The 17,603-nt window shown below is 46.6% G+C and overlaps 1 protein-coding gene across 1 annotated transcript in view; it reads left to right on the forward strand.

The window, feature by feature from the left end:
* The first annotated feature begins 489 nt into the window (after positions 1-489).
* Positions 490-17,603, forward strand: part of LOC121439863 (glypican-4-like) — a 109,680-nt gene continuing 92,566 nt past the window's right edge. Inside the window, exon 1 of the mRNA XM_041640486.1 lies at positions 490-875. Coding sequence (XP_041496420.1) covers positions 716-875 — 160 coding nt within the window. The 5' untranslated portion in view covers positions 490-715. The remainder of the gene's footprint in view (positions 876-17,603) is intronic.

Consider the following 17,603-nt stretch of genomic DNA (forward strand, 5'->3'; position numbering starts at 1 on the left):
CCCCGTGCGGGCCCCCTAGGAAGTGGATTTGGCCCGCTCCGGATCCAACCCAGCTTCCAGGTTTTCTCCCGGCCCGGCCCTGCGTGCTCCCACCTGTCTCAGGCTCCCCCCCCCACCTTGTACCCGCCCCCTCCCTCCCTAGGGCCGCCCCGCTGGGCCAAGTTTGTGGAGCCTCACTGCGTGAGCCGGGCCAGTCAATCAGCCGCAGAGCTGAGAAGGGCACAACCGTGAGGCTGAGGGCAGTGAGCTGAGCCCAGCTGGGTGAGCGGAGCAGCGCCGGGTAGCCGGAGCCCGGCGCCAGCGATCACCCGCCGACGCCGCCCACACTCTGCTCTCCTGCGACGCCTGCCACCTTCCTTTCCTGAACCCCTCGCCCCTAGCCAACTGGCCCGGGATCTCTAGCCTTCGGAGGTCACCGATCCTCTCCCTATTTCCCGTGGGTCCTGCGACCATTCCACGCCTTTTTCCTTGTACTCCACCCCGGCCAGGCGCCTGGCACCGGGGACCGTTGCCTGACGCGAGGCCCAGCTCCACTTTTCGCCCGCGTCTCCTCCTTTTGCCCTCCTCCTCCTTTGCTACCAACTGCAACTCCTCGGTCCTCGCTCAACTCGTGAGTCCTTGACTCCGTGCTTCTCCGCCCGCTCCGCAGCCCCGCTTCCCATCCCGTCTTATTCTGTTCCCCAAAGGTGGGAGCGCATCTGCCCGGGTCCGCACCATGGCACGGTTTGGCTTGCTCGCGCTTCTCTGCACCCTGGCCGCGCTCACTGTCTCGCTGCTGGCTGCGGAGCTCAAGTCGAAAAGTTGCTCGGAAGTGCGACGTCTTTACGTGTCCAAAGGCTTCAACAAGAACGATGCCCCCCTCTATGAGATCAACGGTAGGTGGGAATCCTCCCCCATTTTCGAGCGGTGGGCACCCCGGGAAAGGGGCGGCCCCCCACGCCACACCAGGTAGCCTAGAGGGTGAAACGGGCAGGCGGGAGCCAGCTCCGGCGCGGAGCGGGCACCGCGAGTGGAGGGGCGCCGCCGGTTTGTGTAGTGCTACTCCGGTGTTTGGCGGCGGCGCCCCCCCCCCCCCAAGTCTTTTCGGTCCCAGGAAGACACTAAGGACTATGGCCCTTAGAGTGCGTGGCATGGGCTCTCTTGCCTTTTCCGGGTTGAATTTCTTACTGGGTTCCCCGCTTTGTTGTGTGGGTGATGACGAGGCCGAGTGGGGGCGGGGTGGGGGAACCTCTCGGAGTTTGCAGATTCCTTGGGGCGCAAAAAACGTGCGACTTGAATGAGTAGTTCATTGACGTTCTCCTAAAACCCCTCTCTCCGCCTCTCTTCCACCGCTGACGCGGATTCGTTTTAGGACCTGCAAGGGCTTTAGAAGTCACCTTTAAAAAGCGAACGCCCTCCTTTACTCCCCACTTTTCCAAATCCTAACTTTTGGGAAGTCTCCAGCTTTCCGGAAGGTGTTGGATAAGAAGGGTATTTCCCTCCCATTTCTCTTTTCTCACCTCATTTTAAGGGTTAATTGCACTTTCAATTACAGACCTTTGAAAGGACTGATTACAGGAAACCTGAATCTCAGTTTGGAGGTGGTTATGCAAATGAAGATGGCTTTGCCTCTGAAAAAGTTCACCGGATTTCAGCACAAGGTGGGGGAGGGGGGACGGGACGACGTGGGGTATTTGGGGAAGCCCTCCTGGAACTCTGGGGAGGCAGCACCCCAGGTACTCACTCCCTCTTCTCCTGGTCGGGAGGTCTCCAGGCCCGCCGGTGGCAGTGCCTTGGCGAGTCCTCCTTCCCTGTTGTACTTGATTTTCGCAGCTGCCAACTGTTGCGCTCAGCCCTGCGGGTTGGCGCCCAAAGCAGCACAGGTAGCTTGTTCACCCTTGGGGCTCAGAAAGAGCCACGAACCTTACTGGCTCTTGGCCAGCTTAACCTAACGGAGGAGTTAGAGATTCGAGCCCCGAAGGCCAAACCTCCATTCCGAACCTTTCATGGAAGTGTGCAGAGTGCGCCTTTGCCTCGCTGTACTGGTTGCCCGGGTGGGGCAGGCAGGGGGCCAGCATCCAGCAAAGGAAATACTGTAATTTTAACCAGGCACTTCCAAAGGCTTAGGAAGACTTGGGGGGGGGGGCGCTCATCTTTTGGAAGGGCTATTAATAACCTTGGAGATTAAGTGCAGTCATCAATTACATATAAATTACAAAAGTAATTGAGGGAAGTTGCTGGGCACTTTGAGAGTGTAACCGGCCTCCGTCTGGAAATAGAACTGAGGAAATTGTTGGAAGTAGCCCAGGCGGCCCCTGCACCTTTGCAGTTGTCAAGTAACTCACACGCTATGATGAAAGGTTGTTTGCCCTTCAGCCGCCTGTCTTTTTGGGAGCTCAAGTATGTCCTCCCAGCCTCATGATTTTATTGGTTGTAGCGCTCTGAAAAGCCCCCTTTCTTTCCCCTCTTCCTCCTGGCCTGCCAGTAACAGAGAACTGAACCAGCAGTCGCCGAAGCTTGGGGGCTCTGCAGGTCAGACCTGGGTTCTTTGTGTCTTGCACAGTTTGGGCCTGGGTGCTTCAGAGATGATTGCCGTGAAGATTACACTTGTCATTCCCACGTTCTGAAGGGAGGCATGCAGCCATGCCCTTACTGGGAAAGGGACAAGTCTCCATCTGGTCGTGCAGACAGTATGTGCCTTTGAGATGGACTGGAGGCTTTTCGGGTGTGGGTTACCCAATCGCTCCCCCCCCCCAGTTTCTTCAGGTTTGGGGGTATGCAGTCTCAGGAGATGTCAGGGCAACTTCCCCAGCCAGCATCTAATGGGAAAGGAAGCTGGGAAGGTGTTCAGGGACACTTAAGTGTTCCCGTGGATCGTAGTCAGCCCTGGAAAACACCTGAGGAACATTTTTTGCATAAATGTCTTATTTGGATCCCACCCTCCCCCTCCAAAAAAAATAGATAAAGGAGTTACTAGTGACCTGCGGCAGGAAACGGAAGCTAATGTGCTCACACCCAAAACATTTTATTCTTTTTGTCTCGTCCTTCATCTCCCTCCCAGGGCTGCTGCTTTTATTTCCCTTTTTGAATGACCTACTGGACTGCATTCTCCTGAGGAACAAAGGAAGTGCCTTTTTAGCTGGAATCCTTGGAAGACCACCAAGGACTTTAGCTCAAGCAGTGCAGTTTCGTACCACTTTCAACAATAACAAAAATGCATGACTGAATGGCTCAAAAATGTGGAGTGTTAGAGGCATTCATTTGAGTCTAGGACACTGTCACAACACAGACAGACCCAAGCAAATACCTTTAGACGGGTGATACAGAAATGGGGTAGTCTATATCATTACCCTGGCCTCTCCAGTTGCACACATTAGCCTCATCTTATGTGGACTATCCCCAGAGAATTTTGGCCATTTGGGGAGGCAGTTGTGGAGAAGTCAATGTAAAGACTTGGGTTCAGCCTAGGTCCAAATGAATTAGATGCCAAGTGCCTTACTTGGGAGAAGTTAACTATTTTCTTCAAAGCCAGAGATGGTTTTCTAGGCAAAGTGTTGCAGTGTCTAGGTGACCAGTTCATTGAGCCCTGAGCTAATCCAAGTTTAAAATTTTATTTTATTTGGAAAGAAGGGTGAGGATTGTATCTAGGGCTTTGGATATTCTAGGCAAGTGCTCTACCACTGAGATTCTTGATAGCCTTGAACTTAGCCTTCTAGAGTTCTGAATAGGCTTTGAGAAGAAGCCACATCCTGAAGGACTCTCAGTTACAGATCATAGTTGGGATGATCTGATTTTTTTCATCATACATGGTTGTGAGCCACCATGTGGTTGCTGGGAATTGAACTCAGGACCTCTGAGTGCTCTTAACCTCTGAGCCATCTCTCCAGCCCCTGATCTGATTTTTTTTTAAAGATTTACCTATCTATTTATTATGTATATAGTGTTGGCATCAGACCTCATTACAGATGGCTGTGAGCCACCATGTGGTTGCTGGGCATTGAACTCAGGATGATCTATCTGATCTTGATGTGTTCTCAAGGGTGTTAGAGAATAAAAGTACACCATACTGCCAGGGTTTTCAAGTGAGGTTCTGCCTTGCCCATGTGCTTGACACCAGTACTTTTCATATAAGGGCCAGTCCAGAGGCTATGAGAAAAAAATCATCTGTAATAGCTTTTATTGGCCATATCTTTCCGGAGTGCCTGCTATGTGAAGTATTCTGTGCTTAGTATTACAGAGACAAGAAGGACAGGAAATTCACCCCCTACACACGCACATACACACACACCAACTTGTCTGGTAGTAGGGAGATAAGCCATTCACACAGACTTCGAATGCACTAAGAAGTGCGATAAGTACCATGTGAAAGACGAGAAATGTGGCCTTGGGGGTATCTCAGTGGTAAAGCATGTGCTTAGCATGTTCCAGGTCCTAGGTTCAACCCCCAGCACTAAAATAGAGAGAAACCACGAACAAGGAGAAAGGATTGGGACTAGAGTATTAAATAGGTAATGATAGTTTGTTAGTATAAAACAATAGACTATCTATAATTCTAACTGTTCTCATCAGGATATGCAGCAACTAGCATTTTACTAATAGCCTGCTGGAATTGTCTTAAAGAGTGTGGCATTTGGTCAGAAGATACTATTGGACTTGTAAAAGGTCCCTCTTCACAGTGACATAGAATGATTCCAATGAGAAATTTGTGCTGGTCACTGTGATCTTGGAATCTTTGTTTCCTGTTCATTTATCTTCATGAGCAAAGCACCTGTGAGCATGTATCTACACTTGAAAATGCTTGCATGTGTATCTCAAAGGATTCTAGGAATTACTTATGCTTTGTTGGGACAGAGTGGGGAAGAGAAGGAGTTACTGAGATTTTATTGTAAATCAGACAAGATAAGTTTTCAAGGTTTGTGTTTCCCTCTTGCTGCTGGCTTGGATTTTTTGTTGTTTTGTTTTGAAACAGGGTCTCACGAAGTAGCCCTGGCTGTCCTATAACTCACTACATAGACCAGGTTTGCCCTGATGCACAGAGATCTGCCTGGCTCTACCTCCCAACTGCTGGGGTCAAAGGTGCGTGCCACTATGCTTGGTGTGGGTTGGATTTTCTTACTGATTTTATGATTTCTTAATTTATTGGCATCACCAATTTGGCTCTCTGTGTTTCATTTGAGAGGGTCCTAGAGAGGTCCAGGACCTGTCTCTGCAGTATTAAAGCAACTGTCTTCAGGGTGTGCTCAAAAAAGAACTTAGTAGCAGTTCTGGCTTATGCAGTTGAATCTCTTCTCGAATGTATAAATATAAAATATTGGATTCAGCGTAATTACTATTTTCCTTTTTGGTTTGATTCGCATCAGGTTGCACGCAATTTCAGGATTAGCTGGAGACTAGATTGAGGAAGGAAAAGGGGAGTTTTCTGTGTTTTGAACTTCAATGTTAATCTGAGTCAGTTCAGAGTGTCTTTCTCTGGCTCCCCGGTTTAACTGTTTTAGGTAGCACAAGGTTTGTTTCTACATATCCTCACAGAGATGCATTTTGGCCTTATAATGGCTAGTGTGTACTTTTCTTGGCTCAGCCTTGTGCTAAGGACTTTATCTCATTTAAAGGCCACAACTATCATGCAGCCAAAATTATCACCTCTAATTTACTCATAGAAACTGAGATCGGAAGGGCTTAGGAAATACGTTCACGGTGCTGGAGAGATAGATAGTTCAACAGTTAAGAGCACTGGTTGCTCCTGCAGATGGCCTGGGTTCCATTTCAAGCACCCACATAGGGGCTTACTACCATCTGCAGCTCTAGTCTCAGGGGATCTGATGCTCTCTTCTGGCCATTGAGGCATCAGGCGTGCACATAGTGGGCAAAACACAGAAAAGTAAATAAGTAAATAAAATGATTAAAATTTAAAAGAAAAGATTTTCAGAGTTCTACAGCTAGTGGCAGAAGTGGGATTTGAACCCAGGTCATCTTTGACCCAGATTAATGTATGCACTTTGTGAGCAGGTGATAAGACAGGAAGGCACATTCTCTAGTCCCCTGGGGGTTTGAGATATGTGAGATCGGGTAGCATTGCCCTCACACTGCGGTAGAGAGAGAGAGGATCCAGCCAAATCAACAGGCAAAATGTCAAACCCAGATACAGACAGTAAAGAGTGCATGATAGAAGGGATAAATGCTATTTTCTGGACCATGGGGAGCAGTGAGGGTTCCTAAGGAGGAAAACGGCATGGCTTAAGTTGTTTTAGAAAGATAATTAGCACCACTTTGATGTTAGTCGATGAGGCAGGAGATAAAGGTGGGAAGATCTATTAGAAGGCTATTTCGAAGGTTATCTGGTCGAGCTGCCACTCTTCTTCCCATTCTGATCTCACTGTTGCCAGCTGCTTTGAATGGAGTCATCCCTCTGCATTGAGCTTTGGTGGCTTCAGGTATCTCAAATCACCCTGTTTTCATTAAGCCACTGCCAAGCTGTCCAGGGTTCTGTGTACTCTTCTTCCTAAGCCTCTGCCGGGACCAGAACTTTGCGCAGAACTGCTTTGTGCTCTGGTAAACTGCTAACAGCCACGCATGTATCTTCTCTCCTCCGCCAGAAGCCGCTCACAGGCAGGTACCTCAACTCCATCTAGAATCCTCTGCCTACCAGAAATGAGTATGGTACAGTGTTAAAACAAGTGAGGGGGCTGGAGAGATGGCTCAGAGGTTAAGAGCATTGCCTGCTCTTCCAAAGGTCCTGAGTTTAATTCTCAGCAACCACATGGTGGCTCACAACCATCTGTAATGGGGTCTGGTGCCCTCTTCTGGCCTGCAGGCATACACACAGAATATTGTATACATAATAAATAAATATTTAAAAAAATAAAAAAAAAACAAGTGAGGGGCTCATGCCTATGGGTCCATGGCACCGGTGATGTAATGGCATTGTACCTCCGTGGTATATAACAATTCCTGGGCTTCCAGGAATTTTGGACCTAAACACTTAAAAGTGGGAAAAACTGAGTAAATTTCCATATCTGTTGAAGGAAGGAGACGGGAGAGCATTTTTATGCTTTGAAGTAGTAAATGCTATTATTAAACTACCAAGCGCCTATTTCGAGGCGGTTACTTTCTCGCATTTGTTTGTGTGTTTATGTGGCAGTGGCGGGGAGTCGCTGCTGGGGTGCTTGTCATGTGCGCCTGTGAATGTCAGGACAGCTTGGGAGTATTGGTCCTCTTCTGACTCCATTGGGAGCCCAGAACTGAACTCACATGCTCAGGCAGGCGCCTATATCCGGTGAGCCATTTCACCAAGGTCCCAATCATAGGAAATTTTAGGAACTATTCAGAATTCTCTTTTTCTTCATGTCTTGAGATAACACTTTAAGGAACAGACAATGGAGGTGGTTAAGATTTTGCACTCTTGGAAGAGTACACTAAAATTAAAATGTTAGGTCCAGAGTATCAAGCTTGTTCAATGTAGAGGAGTTTTTTTTTTTCCAAAAACTAAACAGAAACACATTAAGTTTTGTCTTTATCACGTATAATAAATGATACAGACGTAAGTATCTGAATATTTTCTACAAATAAAGCAGATACATTAAGATGTGAACAGATTGGGGCTGGAGAGATGGCTCAGCAGTTAAGAGCATTGCCTGCTCTTTCAAAGGACCCGAGTTCGATTCCCAGCAACCACATGGTGGCTTACAACCATCTGTAATGAGGTCTGGTGTCCTCTTCTAGCCCGCAGGCATATATGTAAACAGAATATTGTATCCATAATAAATACATTAAAAAAATGTGAACAGGTAAGAGCTAACATTTCCAGTTGCTCGTGGTTAAACATCTGTTGCTTGCTAGAGAGAACATGAAAGTGCAGAGAATTCATGCAGTGACTCCATCCTGGAGGTAATTGGAAATATTATGTTTAAGTTCTGATGCATTTAATTTTGCAATCTGGTGGGAGAGGAAAAAAAAATCAAAGAGACCCATCAGCCAGGTATTTGACTTTTGAAAAAGGAACTCTAACAAATGTTCGAAATTAGGGGAAAAATGGAATGGAAGAGTTAAAAAAAAAAGTCAACAACCTCCAGGAAGCCTGGAAACTATGTAAAAACATCTTATTGGAAGCCGAGATAAATGTGTGCCAGACATCAAAAAGACCAGCTGCTTGGGGGGAGAGAGAGAAAGAGAGATTGAGAGAGAGAGAGAGAGAGAGAGAGAGCGAGCACATGTGTGTGCAATTGCGTGTGCACGCCAGTGTGTGCGCACGCCTGCACCTGGCATGACTAACTGGCAGAGTGAAAAGAAGCTGCTTCAGAGAAAAACATCTCTCATGAAATAGTCTAGGTCAGAGCCGGGCGATGGTGGCACACTCGGGAGGCAGAGGCAGGCGGATCTCTTTGAGTTCGAGACCAGCCTGGTCTACAGAGCTAGTTCCAGGACAGGCTCCAAAGCCATAGAGAAACCCTGTCTCGAAAAACCAAAAAAAAAAAAAAAGAAAAGAAAAGAAAAAAGAAAAAAAGAAATAGTCTAGGTCAGAAGCCCACAGGTATGGTGAGGCAGGTATAAACTAGAAGTTAAGTGGGGCAGAAGGTAATTGAAGGCAAATCTTGTGAGGTAAATTGAAAAATTCCTCCATGTTACCATGATGGTGAAGAGGGAAGGTGGAGTCTCACTTTCCAGAGGAAAGGCAGTGTGGTTTCTTCAAAGGGATATCATGTCTCATTTATCACCCAGAGCTCCTTGCCAGGAAAGAAATCGTGTGAGGCGTGGATGTGTAGTTCAGTGACAGAAGATGTGCTCAGCGTGCACGGGGCTCTGGGTTCCATCCTCGCTATTAGCCAGTCAGGCGGTTAATCCACCAGTCAGTAAACGCATGTGGACACAGGGAAACAGACGCACATAATTTAGGCTCCCAAAAGCTACGCAATGGGATAGTGGGGTCAAGAATACTTACAAAGTCTGTTTACTTTGGGGTAGATAGGGATGGTGGCTTATTAAAGATGGAAAATTGAGGGAGAAAAAGCAAGTCTAGTGCCCTAGGAGAAAAAAAGTACATGAAGAGGACCTGCTTTCTTAGAACAAGAAGTTCTGGTGTAATTCTGTGACAGATTTGTTGTCTGATACTTTTGATGAGATTTTTCTTTGAAAAGGAGTGGGGTGTAGTGGTATTAGAATGTGAAATTTGAATGCAGAGTTAGATTAGCGGTTGTCAGCTCTCTTTGTACTGTAGCAGCATCCCTTGGGAAATTTTAAAGCATCCTGATGCCTGACTGGGTACTACTCAACAAGATCTTTCCGGGAGTGCAGCCGGCCATGGCTGGCTTGTGCAGTTATGCCTTCTCTGTCTCTCTCCGATGTGCTAGGTTGAGTGCTCTACTCCTGACTGATATCCTCGGCCTTCTTTTTATTGTTTTCTTTTGAGGCAGTCTCACTTATTTGCCCTGGCTGGTCTTGAACTCTCCACAGCTGAAGCAGGCCTTGAACTAGCAGCAGCAGCTGGAATTTCAGGTCTGTGTCAAGAGGCCTAGGTGATAAGAGAGGGAGGGAGGGAGAGAGAGAATATGTATGTATATATAAATGCACATTTTCTTTATTTCTTTTTGCTTTTTGGCAGGGAGTGGGGTGAGACAGGGTCTCTCTGTGTAGCCCTGGCTGCGCTGGAACTTGCTCTGTAGACCAGGTTGGCTTCGAACTTAGAGAGGTCTGCCTGTTTCCCATGTGCTGGGATTAAAGGCGTGGGCCACTGTCAGACTAACATTTTCTAAATGGTTATCTGCAGTTGAAAACCATTGCCATTGATGTCTGAGGTCCATTCCGTCTCTGAATTTCTGTGATTCTGAGATTCACAATAAAATTGGCTCAGGTAAAGATTTCATTGCAATGCTATGAATGGCTGCTTTAATTTGGACAAATCTGGGGTTAGGGGAATGCCTGTTAAACTTGGGGAAAGATATTTGTAATTTTTTTTTGGGGGGGGCGTTTCGAGACAGGGTTTCTCTGTGGTTTTGGAGCCTGTCCTGGAACTAGCTCTTGTAGACCAGGCTGGTCTCGAACTCACAGAGATCCGCCTGCCTCTGCCTCCCGAGTGCTGGGATTAAAGGCGTGTGCCACCACCGCCCGGCAGATATTTGTAATTTAAGGTACAAGCAAAACCACAACCATCGACTCTTTGCAAGTAGAGATGTAGGGACATTGAAAGTACTTTGGAGAGAATCAGGGTGAATCCAGCCTTCTTGTTATATATTGATTAAATGTCAGTGTGCTTGGTGATATTTCTCCCCTTTCTCTTTATTGATAAAAGAAGCCCAAATCTCTTTATTCCCAACTTTAATGTTTTCTTTGCCATGTGTTTATTCTGTTCATGTAGCTTATCAAGAAATAGAAGTACAGCAAATCCCTGGGCTTCTCCCCGGCACAGCCATCCAGAACACAGCTGGGAATGTGGGAAGTGGTGGAAAAGCTAAGTGATGGCGACAGCTGTCAAAAAGCCTATGTATTCTGCCTGGAGAAAAGGCCTTCAGAACTTTTCCCATTAGTAATCATTGAGAAGAGCAGTATGCTAGGCTCTGGGGATTCCAGGAGGTGGAAAAGGGGAATCAGGCTTTTTTTGGGTTCCATCTGAATTAGATTAGGAAGATAGCGTTTCCCAAGGAGAAGATAAGGGACTGGGTTATCTGCTTTCCTAGCCTGTAGCTGAAGAGTTGTTGCAAGTGTGCTGGCTGGGAGGTAGAGGGTGTCACAGAAAGGGATTTCTGAGAAACCTGAAACTTGACATCTGCCTGAAGTATAAAATGGGGTGAGCGGCCCAAAGCTGAATGCTGTATACACAACTGCTCTGGGCCTTTTGATGCTGTTTAGGATGGGGCGAACGCCTAGACTGGAGGCACCTTTGTTTTGAAGGTTTACTTTTATTATTTGAAATTATGTGTCTGTGTGAGTCTGTGAACATTGGGTAGGTGCTTGCAGAGGCCAGAAGTGCCAGTTCCCTCCTGGAACTGGAGTCACAGGTAGCTAGGAGCCACCCGACCTGGATGTTGGGAAGCAAGCTCCTGTCCTGCAAGAGTAGTGTACCCTCTGAATGGCTCAGCTTAACTGCTAAGCCATCTTTCCAGCCCCCCCACCAACTCCCTTCTTACCCTTGAGGGAGCTAGTGGATGTCAAGACATGCACTATTGTGTCTTGTTACGTTCTGAGATGAAAGTTCAGAAAGTACATTTGAGAGAGTTCCTCTGGAAATACTGGGAAAGTGAAGGACCACTCTCAAGGCAGTGGCCTGGGAGGGGGAGTTCAGATTTAGACTTTTGCCTGTTTAGAATACGCAGCGTCAGCCGGGCAGTGGTGGTCGCACACCTTTTGAGGCCAGCCTGGTCTACAGAACAAGTTCTAGGACAGCCAAGGAAACAGAAACCCTGTCTCAAAACAAAATACTAAGAATACCCAGTGTCCCAACAGTGCTTCTTTGTCTTCCTCCCTCATTCTCTACTTTTTCTCTCCCACCTCCCCCCTCCTTTCCCTCTCAAGCAGGTGTCTCTGTTGTAGTTCAGGATGGCCTGAACTTGCCACCCTCCTGTCCCAGCCTCCCCTCTCACCCCCAGTGCTGCAATTCCAGGTGTGCACACCACCTTGCCTGGCTCATTTTGTGTTTGTCTGTTAGAAAGGAAATAGGTTAAAGAGCAGGGGACACAGCTCAGCGGCAGACTGCTTGGCCAGCATAGGCAAGGCCCTGGGTTTCATCTCCAGCACCCCACCCCTAAAATAAGTTAAAGACTGTATATTATTAATTTAGTGGCTTATTCACTTGAGAGCGTTTGGCTTATTTTGTTCCTCTTTGAGTTCTCTTCTAAGCCCTCTAGGACATCCACGCTAGATGAAATGCCTGCTGTGCCCAGTTTGGAAAACTCACATTCTGACCTAAAGTCACGAGAGGCAAGAAAACTGGCTCCCAGTTAGGGATAAAATATTTGAATATTGGTTTCTCTTTTAAACATTTACCAAACTTAGGTAAATGTATAATGATAAGAAATGTTGCAAGTTAAGGATACTACTTTCTTAACCCTTTAAAACAGAAAGCCCCCTTTGCCCTGTTAGGCCTGAGCTGAGAGACCAGACCCATAGACTCAAATTTTTTTATACCTGGTGGCTCAGTCGTAGGTCCTTGACATGTTTTGTGGTTTAGGAATTGTTAAAATTTTATATTTATTTTAGGAATAGATGTTTTGGTATCTGAGGGTGATACCCAAAGGCCATGTGCGTAATTACGAGGCCTATGGCTCAGCTCAGCCCTCATTCTAGGAACTGACATTTCTAGTCAACCTGTCCCATTTGTCTGGGTGTTTTTCTCTTCCCCCAACTTCATATGCTGCTATCCTAACACTCCGCATGCTCATGGTATCAGGAGGTGGGGTTTTTCAATGGGGTTAGTGTCCTTTTTAAAAGAGGCCTCAGAGAGATCCCTTTGGCATGTGTTACACGGAATTAATAGTGAGAAACCTGCCGCGTGTGGACTAGGAAGTAGGTCCTCACCAGACACCGAACATGCCAGCACCTTCACCTTGGACTTCTTAGCCTTCTGGTGGCGCGAAATTCGTTTTTTGCTGTGTATAAGGCCCCCATCTACTTTGTGATCAGCCACCTAGACCTTGGCATCTAAAAGAAGCAGGGCAAAGCCAAGTGTCTTTTCTGTTGCTCCCCGTCTCAAATGTGGTCCTGTTCTCTGGTTTGTTCTGTGGTAAGACAGCGCAACATTGCAAGTGGTTTGCTTTAATCCTGGGAATCTCTCAGGTTGTCGGTTCCAGAGCGAGCAGCAACTCACTGGGCTTGCAGATGTGCTTTTTGAAGCTCCCGTCTTTACTCCTGCCCACCAGATGCTCATTTCTCTCCTTCCCCAGCCGTCATCTCTCCTTCATCCCAGCCATTCTTTTTAATCCCAGCCCTACGCATGACCCCTTCTGTCTTTCCTGCAAGCCTGCTTTCTTTCGTTCTCAACCGCCCAGCTTGTGTCTCCAGGAGTGGCTGGAAGTGGTTGCTTTTGCACTATAGAGCTTCCCTTCATTCCCCCAAGCCCTTGATGTCAGCATCCCAGCAGGCATGAAACCCCACCATAGTTTTTTTTCCTCCTGTACTTATTGTTTCTATTCTCTCACACATTTGTCTCCATTGAGTGCTGAGTCTGGTTTTCAGCACAGAGGTAGAAAGGAAACTCCCTGTCCTCGTAGACAGCAGCGTGAAGCATGCACTCAGCAGCGTGAAGCATGCACTCGCTTGCTAGCTACCACTTGCAGTGGTTCACTCTGAGCAGGAATGTCTTTTTGCTTGGCAGTCATTTCACAGAAATCTTTTTTTTAATTAATTTATTAATTTTTTGGTGTGTGCCGGAATAGGCAGTCATTACATTCTTTACAATTTATAGTGGGACTACTATCTTCCTATGGTCAAATTGCTTTCATTATAGAATATTTCCCTGTGCTAAGACTTTCAGAAAAGCAAAGCTTGACCACTTCTCACCAGTGTGTTTACAAATAGGTAAACTCACAGCTGCCCCTTCTCCAGGGAAGTCAGTGGGCTCATGGAAAGACTTCTCTTTTTTTTTTTTGTTTGCATTGGGGGAGAGGGAGGGATTGAAACGAGTTAATTTTAAACAGAACTTCAATGGTGTTTACCATTGGGCCCTGTTTTCTGGATGTCATCTAGAAAACCTGCCATATTGTGATCTCAAAAAATGCCATGCTGATCCTGGTGTCTATCACCTTTTGCTTGGATTCATTAGTGGCTTATCCCCAGTGTCCTAGCCTTCATCACAGCAGCCAATACCATCCTGTTTATCACACGTAATCCAAGTCACATTACTTCTGCTCAAAGGCTCAAGTGGGACACAGTGGCTTGCAGATAAAAGCACTCTTATCTATCTATCTATCTATCTATCTATCATCTATCTATCTATCTATCTATCTTTTTTTTTTTTACTAAGCCTGATGCCTTGAGTCCCATCCCTGGGACGACATGGTGGAAGGAGAGTACCAGTTCTTGAATATAGTCCCCTGACTTCCCTTGTACACCATGGCATGCACGCCACCGTTAAGTGCATACACAAATCAAGTCAAGTCAAAATAAAGACTCTCATGGTTCCCCATGCCACCCATAGGAAACATCACAGCTTCATGATCTGCCCATCCGACCTTTTCCATTTCCACTTCCAAGTCTCCCTTTCTTCTGTGATGCCCTTGGCTGTCCACTCTGGTCCCACTGTCTTCTCTTCCTCAAGCATTCAGGCATAGTTGGACCTTTGCATGTCTCATCCTAGCCCCCCCGCCCCCCCCCCCGGCCACATGCTAGGTAAGTAATGTACCATAGGCTTCCAACCCCAGACTTTGTACTTCTTATTCTCGGTTCCTAGAATAGCCTGTAGCCAGAATATAGCTCACCCCCTCACAAGTTTCAGGGCTTTGATCTCGTATTGCTTCACTGGAGAAGCTTTTCTTGATTTGTATATAAAATAGGCAAACACCCCCTCTCCTCCCACACGGCACAAGCACACATTTTGTCACGCTCCTTCTCTACTCTCTTCTCAGCACCCTCACCGTCCAGCCTTGGGGTAGGGAACTTGGCCTCTTTGTTCACTGCCTAGTGCGCATTGTCTTTAATACATTGCCTGGCACTTAGTGTTTGTTGAATGGCGGCATAAATGGGCATTCTTTGCAAATGGGGTGCCCAGGAGAACGCTTGTGGTGGGTATGAGACCATATACACATCTTAACTTTTTTTTTTTTCCTAGAAAGGGTTATCCAGACTGAGGATTCCATCACTCTTGAATTACCTGTTCACTGGCAGGCACTGAGATTTCAAATAGTGAAAGAGAGACTTTAGCGTGAGACCTCACACCCTTGTAGCGCATGGGCGAACAAGGATCAGAGCAGAACACGTGCCGTGAATATTTCAGAGCCATGAGTCTCCTCTTTTTGAGGAGTTGTGCTTTTCCGTCGTCATAAGCTCCTGCCACCTCATACCGTGTACATAGCAGTGAGGCCCTAGGCCAGTTGTGGTAGGCTTATCAGAGCAGTGCAGAGGTTACGGACTTGTTATCAAGACCTAGAAGGAACATTCCCCCCCCCCCCCGCGATACAATGTAGATCTCTTTATAGACACTTGTTGGACTTGCATGGGCACTAGAAAATAAAAGGTCAACTCTTGGGTCCCTTTTCCATTGTGCTCTGCAGAGGAAGCAGGGCATCACCACCAAATCCTTCAAGGCCTTGTGAAAAGGCAGTGTCCTTTCAGCTGATGGTGATGAGAGGCTCAGAATGATGTCCTTTAGACCAGCCCTGTAATGACTGTCAGAGTCCAGCTCTGGCTCAGCAGACTAGGGATGGAGTCTTCCTGTCATTTGGTTACTTTCCTCTGTAAGCCTTTATTAGTGGTCATCTGCTGTGCGGGTCGCCTCCAGGAGGACAGGAGGACCCTGGCCCCTAGACCAGAGAGCAAGGTCTGGGGCTGGTCCCAGAGATTAGGGTGCAAACAAATGCAGCCCAAGTGATAAGGGGCACACTAGCCAGGACACAATGGGTAGCTTTGTGGCCCCGCTCAGACTGGCCTTTCTCTCCATTTCTAGAGGTTTTAGTTTTGGATTTTATCTTGTTTTACTTCATTTCTCCTTTCTATTTCTTTTTCTGTGCTTAAGATTAAAGGGCCTCAAATATGCAGAATGCGTGGTCTACCACAGAGCTGCAATCCCGGCTACATTTTTTTTTTCAGAAATTTCACATGAATATTGTACATACAAATTCACCCTTAGCTGCTGGTTTCTTCCGAAATTCAAAGTCCCAAGGAGCTGGTACCATGTGTTTAGTATGCCAGCTTGTAGGCAGTTTAGAGTCACGTGAGCAGCCTTGGGAGCACTTGCATTTCCTGGTTACAAGCAAATGTTTTGGGCTATCTGCTCTTTCCCAACTCTCCTGTTCCCACGAGCTGACCACAGGGAAATGACAAAGGATGAAGGTCCAAGCTCTCCAACTGATGCAGAACCCTGCCTGCCTAGTAATAAGTTGGATATACCAGTTTGTATTCAGAAGGACAGGTCTTGGCTTCGCGGTGACAATTAGGGCGTACCCAGATTTCAATACAAACTTGAATAGTTCTGATCTGTACCCTATTTAAAATATTGATATTATTTTGAAGATAATTTGTCTAAATGAAAACAGAAATGTTTTGCTTCTTATGATCGAGTCTTTAAGATGGTCCTGGGGTTATGAAGGACTCAGGAAGTAGGGTAAGCATGATAGAGCAAACAACCTTATCTAAGTTGAGCTTCGGGGAAGGGATTCATTATGCTTCTTTTATTTTGGTTTTGAGACAGGGTCTCACTATATAGCAAGACTGGCCTGGAATTCATATGTACTTGGCTGACCTCAAACTCTGAGTTCACCTGCCCTGATCCCAAGCATGGTCATTAAAAGGTGTGTGCCACCACATCGGGCCTCTTTTATTTTATTTTTTGGATGTTTATGTGTTTGTTTTGAAAAAAAAATAAAGCATTTATTTATTTTTTATTTTTTGGTTTTTTGAGACAGGGTTTCTCTGTGTAGCCCTGGCTGTCTTGGAGCTCACTCTGTAGACCAGGCTGGTCTCGAACTCACAGAGATCCACCTGCCTCTGCCTCCCAAGTGCTTGGATTAAAGGTGCATGCCACCACCGCCCAGCGAAAACCTGTTTTTTTTTTTGTTTTTTTGGTGAGATGGTTTCTTTGTGTTCAAGCTCTGACTGTCCTGGAACTCACTTTGTAGACCAGGCTGGCCTCGAACTCACAGAGATCTGCCTGCCTCTGCCTCCTGAGAGCTGGGATCAAAGGCGTGCACCACCACCGCCCAGTGAAAACCTTTATTTTTAAAGCACACAAGCATTACCACTTTCACCTGTGAGCTCGTAGTCTATCGTGGAGCCCTGATCATTTTCTTGGTTGCTTCTGAGCTTCAGAGTTGAATGAAATACAGTGGGTTTCAGGGGAAGAACATATTTATTATCCCTGTTGCATATGTAACAAGAGGATTGTTTGTTAATGTATAGTGTAAATATGATCTTAGAAGGTGTTTAACGTCCATAACGGAGGAGACTTGTTACCAAACACTTCAGGAACCATTGAAACCAGAGCCATTGTATTCATTTCAACAAGGTCTCTGTTTATTTTTCTTCATTTTGTGGTACGTGTGTGCGTGTGAGACGCACGTGTGGCGGCCACAGGATGATGGTGAAAGCGTTGTTTCATCACTTTGTCTTATTCCCTTGAAGCAGGGTCACCCCTATCCTGAAGCTTTCCAGTTTCGGCTTTGTTGCCTTGCTAGTGAACTGCTTGTTTCTGCCCCTCCCCTCAGTGCTGGGGTTACAGCATAGCCATGCTGGCTTTGTTTCCCTCTTACACTTAGGATTCAAACTCAGGTCCTTATGTTTGCAGAACAAGCACATTTGCCCACCCGGCCCTCTCCCCAACCTCCATAGCTTTGTAAAGGTAGATAGATCTTGAAGTTTAGTCGCCATACTTTGTGGAATCACTGTGTGGTGGAAAGTTGGAAATCTTCATTTCCCTAAAATACTGTATCGTTCACCCCATAGTCATTCCAGTTACTCAAATTTATGGAAGGCATTTCTGTAATTGA

The sequence above is a fragment of the Microtus oregoni genome, unplaced genomic scaffold (genome assembly GCF_018167655.1).
Source record: "Microtus oregoni isolate MIOR12 unplaced genomic scaffold, Mior012 000063F_ref0000156, whole genome shotgun sequence".
Taxonomy (NCBI): domain Eukaryota; kingdom Metazoa; phylum Chordata; class Mammalia; order Rodentia; family Cricetidae; genus Microtus; species Microtus oregoni.